This window comes from Esox lucius, chromosome 7 (assembly GCF_011004845.1).
Source record: "Esox lucius isolate fEsoLuc1 chromosome 7, fEsoLuc1.pri, whole genome shotgun sequence".
Lineage (NCBI taxonomy): Eukaryota > Metazoa > Chordata > Actinopteri > Esociformes > Esocidae > Esox > Esox lucius.
Window position 1 is genome coordinate 27,751,529 of NC_047575.1, and position 10,898 is coordinate 27,762,426.

General features: G+C 36.6%; 1 protein-coding gene across 1 annotated transcript; it reads left to right on the forward strand.

Moving 5' to 3' along the window:
• Positions 1–5,090: 5,090 nt before the first annotated feature.
• On the forward strand, positions 5,091–9,881 carry smtlb (somatolactin beta). Its single transcript, XM_010901716.2, has 5 exons — positions 5,091–5,138; positions 5,418–5,596; positions 6,368–6,481; positions 6,637–6,816; positions 9,681–9,881. Exons 1-5 carry the CDS (start codon positions 5,123–5,125, stop codon positions 9,879–9,881), a joined length of 690 nt encoding a protein of 229 aa, XP_010900018.2. The 5' UTR covers positions 5,091–5,122.
• Positions 9,882–10,898: the final 1,017 nt, after the last annotated feature.

Genomic DNA, 10,898 nt, shown 5'->3' on the forward strand with positions numbered 1-10,898 from the left:
ACATAGAGGTTTTGGAGCATATGCTGCCATCCAGACAATGTCTTTTTCAGGGAAGGCTTGTCTTAATTCATCAAGACAATGTCAAACCACATTCTACACGTATTACAACAGCATGGCTCCGTAGTATAAGAGTCTGGGTGCTAAACTGGCCTGCCTGCAGTCCAGATCTGTCACCCATTGAAAACATTTGCGCATTATGAAATGAAAAATACAACAAAGGAGACCCTGAAATGCTGAGTGGCTGAAATCCTATATTAAGCAAAAATGGGAATGGATTTCACTTTCAAAACTACAGCATTTGGTCTCAGTTACCAAACATGTACAGAGTATTGTCAAAAGAAGAGGTGATGCAACACAGTGGTAAACATGCCCCTGTCACAACTTTGAAACGTGTTGCTTGCATGTTTTTCATTATCAACATTTGATATGTTGTCTTTCTACTTTTTTCAAATAAATACAAGAATAAATTATTTGCACATCATTGCATTCTGTTTTTATTAGTATTTTACACAGTGTCCCAACTTATTTGGCAACAGTGTTGTAGAATAAGTAAAACAAATAAGATTATTCACTTTTTGTTACTACAACTTTACTGTTTCCTTAAAAAAAGGTACTTCATTCAAAAGGTCATAGCCTTTGAATGTATGAGCATATTTTTGTCTCTGGGGGTATTCCTAAATATACTGTTAAAAATAATTTGCTTAGGGCATTTTGTTTTTTGTATAATATTTTATGTAGCAAACCACAACATTTAATAATCAACCTCAAGCCCTCATTTGTATACCAAGCTTGTTCGTGGCATTGGCTGCAGTCTACTGCATGTCTCATGATTATTTATTCATTTTGTTATGCAGTGCTGGCAAATGTCCCTTCTTTAATTTCTTGCTGACGTTCTGATGACTTGCGCTCAGCGGTTTGGATTATTCACACAGACAAGATTCTACATTCTACTATGCGATTTGAGGAGAGGGAAACAACTATGCTGAGCATGGGAATCATGCCATTTTCCAACAGATGGATGCTATCTAAAATATCACTCACAGTCTCAGATTGTATGGTGTGTGGGAAGATTTATATTTTTGGAATTAAATTGTTTTGTAAATTCTACAATTGTGGTGGTTATTTTGCACCCTCCACACAGTGTACTCTACATGTACTAGTATGATATTGCCATGGTTTTGAACACTCAACAAAATTGAATAAATTAGGTATTAAGTGCTTGGAATACATCCATAAACTCCACAATCATCTTGAATGTGTACTGCACTTCCACAAAATTATTGCTATTAGGATTGGCCAGAATACTAACAGAAATAAATATTTAGTTAAACCATCAATATGTAGTAACATTTCCAATTACTTAATTGTAACCAGCACTGTCCATTAATTTACTGCTCTCAAAAACAAGTTATTGGCATGACCTTTTTTTTTAAAACAAAATGTAGATAAAGCTTTCTATTAACTTTTGCAATGTGAACATATCGGAGCATCTGTATTTGGTGATGGGGGGAAAACATTTGTCTAACAATATTAGTAAGCTAATGTCCAAGATTGTAGCTGAGCCAGCACACATACCATTGAATGTTTCAGAACTCTCTTGCACCAAATTCTGTTGAATTAGGAACTAGCTAGCTAATATTTTTCACAAAACACACGCATCCATGCTTATTTTAGATAACAGTTGCTAATTTTGGGGCAGTCTGTTTACAACTTTATGCAACAAACTTGTTTCATAAAGAGGTGGTGGAGTTGTCTAGCTAATCTTTTTAGGTAGGTAACTTATGTCAATAACATCCTTATCTTCTCTGTTAAATATCTGTCATTGGTTATAGCATGGCAGCCAATCCACATTCAAAGCAACCAGTTCATAACAAATAAACATTATAAAATAATTTCTAAATATTTTAACAGATTTTTAAGCTGTTCGACCAAAAAGGGGAGATTTGGGTTTGAATGTGATCTGTTTTTGACTTTACCAGGTATGAGGAAGTTTGGGATATCTCCTTATCAGTGTAAAGTGGTTGCTCGTTACAAACCTGTGTGGAAGCTTTTATCAAGGATATCTGGCCATTTCATATCCTAGCACTGCAGCAGCTGATGTTGTTTTGAAAGTGTGTAGCAGATCTTTTTATAATTTGAGTTATTTCAAGAGTAATGGTGTTTTCCTGCAAATCATATACTGTACACCACAATGATAAAAATAACAATAACACAATGATAAAGGAATAAATATAAAATTATAAATGAAAAGACACTAGTTCTGAGTTGCTGTCCCTTGCAAACTGTCATGATTCGTTACATTTTGTGAGATCCTCAGTGGTCTGCTGCTTTCACTAATTTGAAATGCCTCCACCATAGAATTTAAATTGTTTAACAAATGAAATGTCCTGATGATTTTGGAATTCAGGGGACACCATTCATCCATGCAGAATTGTAATGAAATAAAAGATGGGTTTTGTAAAGTCTATAAAGGTGCGATGTTGTCTGGCATCTCAACTAACTGGGACACCAGTTTTCCCATTCGCTTCCTCAGAGCAGCGGACTTACAAGGTGGGGTGTCAAAGTAGCCCCACCCATTCAGACGAACCAGGTGCAACGACAGACAAACCAACACAGTAGTAAAATTGTAGTCACTGGATACTGTTGTCTTTTAATGTCCCCCACTAGGAGTCAAACTATTCAATATGATTCAGTGCTGTATATGTTATGTACCATTTGTTTACAGGTAAATGTTTACTGGATGAAGAATCCAGTGAGACCAAATGTATAACTTTGGATGGTTCTAATATATGAATAAATGTAAATGTGTGAATGCCAGTTTCTTTGTTTTCAGTGTTGTAGCCAAGTTGAGGTTATCCTATTGTTTACCCAACGGGGGAGTTTGAAATTGATTTGTCTGCTTGGGATGAATAGTGAAGTGGTACATAGATCTTGGAGTCTGTTGTAACCTATGGTCCGAGAACACTTTCCCTGCTATAGTGTGTTTTAGATACTTTCAGACGATCGTGAATGAAACTGTATATTTCTGGTATGTAACTATCTAATGTATTGTAACATTACTACGTGATTGAAATAAACTCTGTTTATCCTCTGTACAGATCCTTGCTTTTTCATATTCCAGCTAACCCCACAGGTTTTCAAAGGGGTGGACAGGGAACTGGGGTGGACATTGTGTAGTGTAATTTAACACAAATGTTGATGAGATGTTTGAACCCTTAGTAATACAGTAATTGGAGGAAGCAGTGGTTACAGTCTCATATTCAACAAACTGCTTGCTGACTGAAGTCCTGAGCCTGGTTATATAGGAAAGTCATCCCAGGGGGTGCCCCCTTTCCCAGAGCCATGGGTTTTTATCTTTGCAGAACAAACAACAAACCAATTAACAGAGCTCTTTGGCCCTCTGAACTGGCCCTCTGAACTGGCCCTCTGACCTGGCCCTCTGACCTGGCCCTGTGACCTGTTAATGAATCACTTAGTTGCCGCAAGACACAGCAAGACCTCCTTTTATAGATTGTGAGCCATAAACAAAGGGCTGTTCATTATTTTTCATATATCAAATTAAAGTTTCCACAATTGCAAAAGCATAATTTTGTGGTCAGGGGTATATTTTTGTGTGGATCTGGAGGAATATATTTGATCATTGACCTGCAGGAAGATTCTTATTTTAAAAATGTTACTAATGTAATTAAAAGTTAGATTTGTCATATTTTTTGTGTCAATACAATATTTTTTGGGAATCTTACAGGGACATTTCACTGTTATGTTATTTATTGTACAAAGTTGGCCCCCAAGGTAAACCCACTTACTCACAAAAGGAGTATTGCGATACTCAGGATTAGTTTCTGACCATGTTGGCTTAAAGTATCACACCCAGGTTTCCTCCTTTGCTACGTCATAGTCTCAGGGTCAATCCAGTCATATGGAAGAGAGGGACACCCAATCCGCCCCTTAAGCTGTGACACTTTTTTTCTGCCACCCTGGCAGGTGTCTTAAAGGCAGTCTGCGAATAGTCAATGAATAGGTAGTGACAGTTTGGCATCACCTGACACGTTAACCAAAAATGTCCATTTTAGCTTTTATAGATTTTATTCTGTCCACCAAGGAGTCTGACGCTACCCTTTTAGGTTGGAAAATGTGTTATCTACTGCTGTAGTACCTGAGGACCCTTTTACAGTGGTTATAAAAAGTCTACACATCACTGTGAAAATGCCAGGTTTTTGTGATGTAAAATAATTAAACTAAGATAAATCATGTCAAAACTTTTTCCACTTTTAATGTCACCTATTAGGTAAACAATTTAATTGAAAAACAAACTGAAATCTTCGAGGGGGAAAAATGAAAAATAAAAACCTTAAAATAACCTGGTTGCATAAGTGTGCACACCCTCTTATAACTGGGGGATGTGTTCAGAATTAACCAATCAAATACATGTAATTACACACCTGCCATCATTTAAAAGTTTTGCTTTACGACCACACATGAAAGGGAAATTAAAGGGGCACTGGGTAGAATCCTGCTTCTAAGGTTTACAACACTTACAAAATAATACGACTTCTCCCCTTCCCCTTCTGAACAAACCAGAATAGTACTAGCCAGTCCAAGGTGATTTAGATTGGGGGGATAGTTCTGCAAGTGTCTAAAACATGTATGAGGAGACTACACATCAATGCAAAGGGACGGATCAGTGAAAGTGTAAGATATAGGGAATATCTAAGGCAATCTGAATATTCTTTTTGTTAATAATTGTTCACATCCTAATAAAAACACCACTGTTCACTTACAGTGGATATAAAAAGTCTACATACCCCTGTGAAAATGCCAGGTTTTTGTGATGTAAAAACATGAGACAAAGATAAATCATGTCAGAACTGTTTCCACTTTTAATTTGTTCCTTCTCAGGAATGTTGATATTAATGTTTCTCTCTATCCTTCCAGAAGATTATGCATAAAATCAAGAAAGGGAAATGATCTTTAAACATCAACTCAGCCCCTCTTACGTTGGAGACCCACAAGCCCTCATGTCAATTCATAACAGCTGGAAAGTATAAGAAGACCATTGCAATCGTCAGTTGAAACCAAGGTAGGTTATCTGGAGTGTAGTTGTCATCTCAAAAACTGCAGAATGAACAAGAACAGAGGTAGTCTAACACATTAAATTCATCAGAATGTACTGCAAACCAATAGTGAACTATGAATCACAGACATTTTAAATGGAACCAACAGCAACTTCTCGTGAATTACTTCGCTAAATTAATCAAACAAAACGGACACCAGTGCACCGTTAGACCTTGAGGGGTGTCAATTAAACTTGGACGCCGCAACATACTTTGTAAATTTGTGTGTGTCACAGAAGTACATACATATGCTTAACACGTGACCTGTACTTGTGTATCTTTTGTACTCCATGTGTTCTGCAGCTTTGCATGGCTGTGTGTTCCTGCTGCTCTGGCCCTTCCATGGCACCACAGAGTCTACGGTGGAGTGTGAGAACCCCGACAGCACTCGCTGCAGCATCTCCCTGGAGAAACTCCTGGACCGAGCCATCCAACACGCCGAGCTCATTTATCTTGTCTCAGAGGACTCCCTCTCCTTGTTTGTGAGTAGCCCGTTTATCAGAAATGTACATGTTGAAAACGTGTTGCAAGTACAATAATTGGACAGTAAATTAGATTAGAGCATACATTTAATTGCAACACAGAATAATTGTGTTCGCTTGTACAAATTCATAGCAAGCTAATTGGTAGTGCATTTTCTGTTTGTGGATACATTTTAAACATATTTAAGCCAGCAGTGACAAACTGTGACTATTGGATTTTGGTCTTTCGGGGGGAAAAGCTAAATATGTTCAAATGTTATAATAATTTAAACAAGGTAATTGCATAATTTTATGCACCTAAAATTATATCAGGTTCTAATGTAGTAAAAGCAATGCTTTTTAATTATTATTAACACACAAAGACCCAATTGGCATTCCAAAATGTAGTTTGGTCGCAATGATCGGCCATAGGGTACCACTGCATTTGGGGCTGTTGCGCTGATCCCAATACTTAATGTAAGTTTACCAAGCAGTCCTGCTCTTGCACTGATAATGAACAAAATGAAAAACTAAAATCTGTTTCTCACTGTCTCTGTCACTAGCTCCAATCACAGTTCACAATACTAGTTAAATCAGGAACTATCAGTTACCCTGCTAGCTTGGTGACATTTCTGTCTGCCTGATGCGCGTGCATAACCATCTTGATGTAATGTTCGTAAACACAGAACATTTTTGATTTTCAACAGATTATGGCTTATCCTGGAAGGGTCTCGTTCCGTATCAGTCTTCATTTGAGTTTTGTTTTTACTTAGTTTTTTTTTCTCTGTGCAGGAGGAGATGTTTATTCCCTTCCATGTTCAGACTCCTTTGACTCAAACAGGAAACGTGTGCACCACGAGCACCTTATCCATCCCTACCTCTAGAAGTGAGGTCCAAGAAAACTCTGTAAGTGTGCACACACATGGTTCAGCAATGGCTGTATACATTGTCAGCTGTGATTTTCACTTCAAAATAATGTCCTTCAATTACTTAATGTGTGTTTGTGTTAGAATATATAGTTAATAATTCTTTTTCTTTATGGGGCCTCTCTGTCATTGCAGGACAAGTGGCTTTTGCACTCCATTTTATTCCTAATCAAGTTCTGGATTGATCCTGTAATCAACCTGCAGACTTCGCTGAGTCGCTATGACAATGCTCCAATGGCACTGATCAACAAGACAAAGTGGATATCAAGCAAGCTGATAAACCTGGAGCAAGGAGTTACCATCCTTATCCAAAAGGTGAGTCATCGATCTCATCTCTCTTGCAAAGAGATTGCAACACATTGCTTTCATGCAATCCTAATGTATATTAGCCTTACTTCAAAACTAGACCAGAGACCTGGCGAGAGTGTACCATCATAGCACCATCAATATGTTTTTGGGGTGCTACACTGGAAAAATTTGGAGGAACAGCTGCACACGTTAATGAAGCAATAGCAGAGATTTTCACGTTTTGTGGAGGACAGACAGAATCGTAATAGGAAAACATTTAGTAAGGTCTACCTACACTTTAATGCTAGTGTAGTTATGGTTATGCAAATAACGCCTATTATAAGTTAAAGTTATGTTAATCTGATGTCCTTTAAATGCACAGAAAATGTCCTTTATTGCAGTTGTTCCTTAACTGCTTTGTTTCATGAGAGGCAGAGATTAAACAAAACAAATTTAATTTCATTTAGAAGGATTCATTCAGTTGACATATGACAATATTCAGGTGAGAAAGGAGATATTACGTTTTCCACCATCTCTGCAGCCGTGGGTATTTGCGTTATGACAACAACTGCATAAACTTACATTTTCCTTTTTTTATTAGATGTGTTAATGTAGTTTTAGGATTATTAAGAATGTTACTGAATATATATTGGACAACAAGTTATTTTGTTGCATCCCGCGTCTCAGCAATGTTTCGTGGGTGAGAAAATAGACTGGAACCCTACAATTACACTGTTTCAAATGAGCCTCGCTTTGCAGTCACATCCACAGTTGCTTGTTGTGTATGTCTCAGTTCATCACTGTGAGTTCTTAGAATGTGACTCAAGTTTCAGAGTTTCATAGTGGTTTCTTTGGGCTTGTTTGGCCCTCACACTTTTGGATATAAAAAAAGGAATGAAATACCGTATTCTCTCTGTCTCTCCAAACAACGGTTTTGGTTTGTTTAAAAGCATTTTAACAACATACAGTCTTTAAATCTGTCCGTAAACACGCCGAGGAATATATATATATATTTACACAGTACATACTTTTTTAACAGGCAAGCACATGGTTATTTTCAGGTTTTCATACTTCCAAAGAATGTTGGCGAATAAGGTGGAGTAAGGCATTTCTGAAAAATCTGAAGAGTTAAAATTAAGAGACCACTGCAAATTGAACCCTTCTGTTCCTACCCTCAAAACCTTCCTTTTCAAATTTTTTTGGAAAGGAAAGAAAAAGGTGCAGTGGTCTCTTCATTTCTTCTGGAGCTGTATACTCGTTCACTACAGGGTTGCTATTGTCATTTAAAAGATGTTTTGCCAAAGTGTCACTGCATGACACATCGACAACATTGAGTATATCCGCTGTTTATTGTGTTTACTCTCATCCACATTAACATTTCAAAGTGTAAGAACATTTCCCACTCTGTATCGCCACATGAAATAGAAACAGTCTCTTCTAACATGCAATGCTGTGGCCGCTTTGATGCCGTAATTCCCAGTAATTACATATATATATGTATGTATGTATGTATGTAATAACAATGTATATATAAATACATTTACAAAATGCATTTCATCTTGCAGTCACCAATATACTCTAACGTACTGTAGCAACCTTGGTAAGTCCACCACTCACTCTTTTTTAACAGATATCCCTGTTTGGAGTAATGGTTAGCACACTTGCCTTAAAAGCCAAACATCACAGGTTTGAGACACAACCTGCTAAGTGTTATGTTTCTAAAATGTATTCATAAATATATTTCTCAAATGTATTGTAAAATGTATTAAAAAAATGTCATTCATTATATTTTTTTATACATTTTAAATGCATTTGTAATATATTTGTAAATGTATTCTAAATGTAATTACATTTCCTAAAATACATTAATTGGCCAATTTATGATATTTTTAAATGTTTCCCAAATATGTTTTAAAAATATATTTAAAATGTATTTATTTTCCGTATGGGTTACATTTCAAACTGATGTTTCCATCCATGTCAAATAAACTGCTCGTTCAATAACTGGCATGCAATATGCATTTTCCGCTGGCTAATCCATGGAAAATAAATACATATATACGTTTAGGCTACTATAGTCTAATTAGCAGCACTTGACTTGGGATAAAATAAGTGCAGGAACTGACAAATCGCACATTAGATAATGTTCATGAAAATTTTGTTAATGTGTTAATAAGGCTTGCCTAAAAAGGAACAGGAACTATTTTTGCCTAAAATTTGAAGTACCGGAACACCATTCCGGACCGTTCCGGCCCAAGTCAATCACTGTTAATGAGGCAGTAATTGTGATTGGACTAAAATGTGACTAAAACTTAAAGATATTTTGTTGACCATAAATGGCTTACTGTTTTCATCATTTTGACAATAACTAGACGAAATCAATATTCAAATGCTATAAATTTGTCTAAAACTGAAAGATATTTTCATCAAAATGACTAAAACTAGACAAAATCCAAAAACGGGTTCCAAAATTGTGCTGAAGCAATTGTGCTTTTGTATTTTAAACTTTATTTCTCTCTTTGCCATTAATAATTATGTATAGTTAAAGGTAAACAGCCACCAGTCTATTGATGTAGGAGGCAGTGGTATAAGCTAATAGATGGAGATACATTTTGAGGGGTTTGGGGGAGGGGTCTCAAACTCCAGGGAGGCCTCTGCAAAGTCTAGGCCACCACTGATTAGAGCCCTCTATCTACCTTGAGATATGTGTATGCTGTCATTAATGCCAATGCATCTGTGTCATTATATCTTCTCACAAATTGAACCTATGTTGCAGCATAAACTTTGAACACAAGGCTTATGAAATGAATTTCAGTTGGTTTACATCTGAATGAGTTGATGTCAGTTCAACTTCAAAACATATTAAGATATTTTTTTATTTCTTCGTGAAGATGCTAGGTGAGGGTGCCATCAGGCTGGACCAGAGCAACGAGAGTCTGGCAGACTACCCTGTGCATTCTGACATGTTCGAGTCTGTGCTTAGAGACTACACATTATTGGCCTGCTTTAAAAAAGACACCCACAAAATGGAGACCTTCCTCAAGCTGCTCAAGTGCCGGCGGACAGGTGGCTTGGGCTGCTCTTTTTTATAGCATAGTCCCTCCGGTACGTGAAGTTGCCTCAATATGTTGACCGTAGGTCTGTTGTGAATTCTCAAAAGATACATGTAGCTGATCCTAGATCTATACCTAGTGGAAGCTTAACCCTGGGCACTGTCCCCACAGGCATTGTACTCCTCCGGCAGCGTCTTCAGCTGATTTCTGTAGTACCTGTTGACATGCTGAAGTTAAATGTGCATTGTAGGTTTTTTCCACCCATTTATGCTTGCTTGAATCCTTAAATGCTAGCAATGAAAAAATGTTTCGTAATTTGAATACATAGGTGTTAGCACCTATCAGGAAATTGAGCAAAAGTGAATTTAAATAATAAACAGTCATATTTTCACCCAAACATAAGGAGCCATATTTATATCAATACAATTTCTAAGGCAAAATACATTTCAATGAGTAGTATGTTTTTCAGGAAGAAAAAGGATTCAGAATGTGTTAAATTCTGAAACTGCGATTCTTTGGTCCATCTTTGCCACCTTCATCATCTTCCTCACCATTCTTGACAAATTCTTCTTCTGAAACTTTTTGATTATTGCCCTGAATGTGTTAGTGGTATTTTCAACTGTTTATGTATTATTTATATATTTTACTTGATCTGTGTTGGTCAAAAACCATCTGTCTTCTTTTTCCGCTGAAAGCTCTCTGGTTTTACCCATCGTGATGGATGTCAAAGGGGTTTTACATGCATGCAACCTCATATTTATACCTCAGAGGAACAGAAGAAAGGGATCAATACAGTTCCTGGAGACTGAAACCAATTTAAAAAATATAGCGTTTCATAACAGATGTTTTATTTTACTTATTATTTAGAGGTGACAATATGTTTGATTATTTGTGGGGTTTATTTTTTGCATTCAATTTGCTCAAATTCATTGAGGGTGTCAACTCTTCTTGAGTTGACTACATGTTTTAAAGCATATACATAATGCTAGCATAATATTTAGCAAATATGCTGCTTGAGATTCTGTTAGCAATATGTCTCTATATTTAAGTATGTTA

What these genes read in the sequence shown, in the direction of transcription:
- smtlb (XM_010901716.2), top strand. An exon ending in GTGAGGTCCAAGAAAACTCT is followed by an intron (nt 6,482 to 6,636) that starts GTAAGTGTGCAC and finishes CTGTCATTGCAG; the next exon opens with GACAAGTGGCTTTTGCACTC. An exon ending in TTACCATCCTTATCCAAAAG is followed by an intron (nt 6,817 to 9,680) that starts GTGAGTCATCGA and finishes TTCTTCGTGAAG; the next exon opens with ATGCTAGGTGAGGGTGCCAT.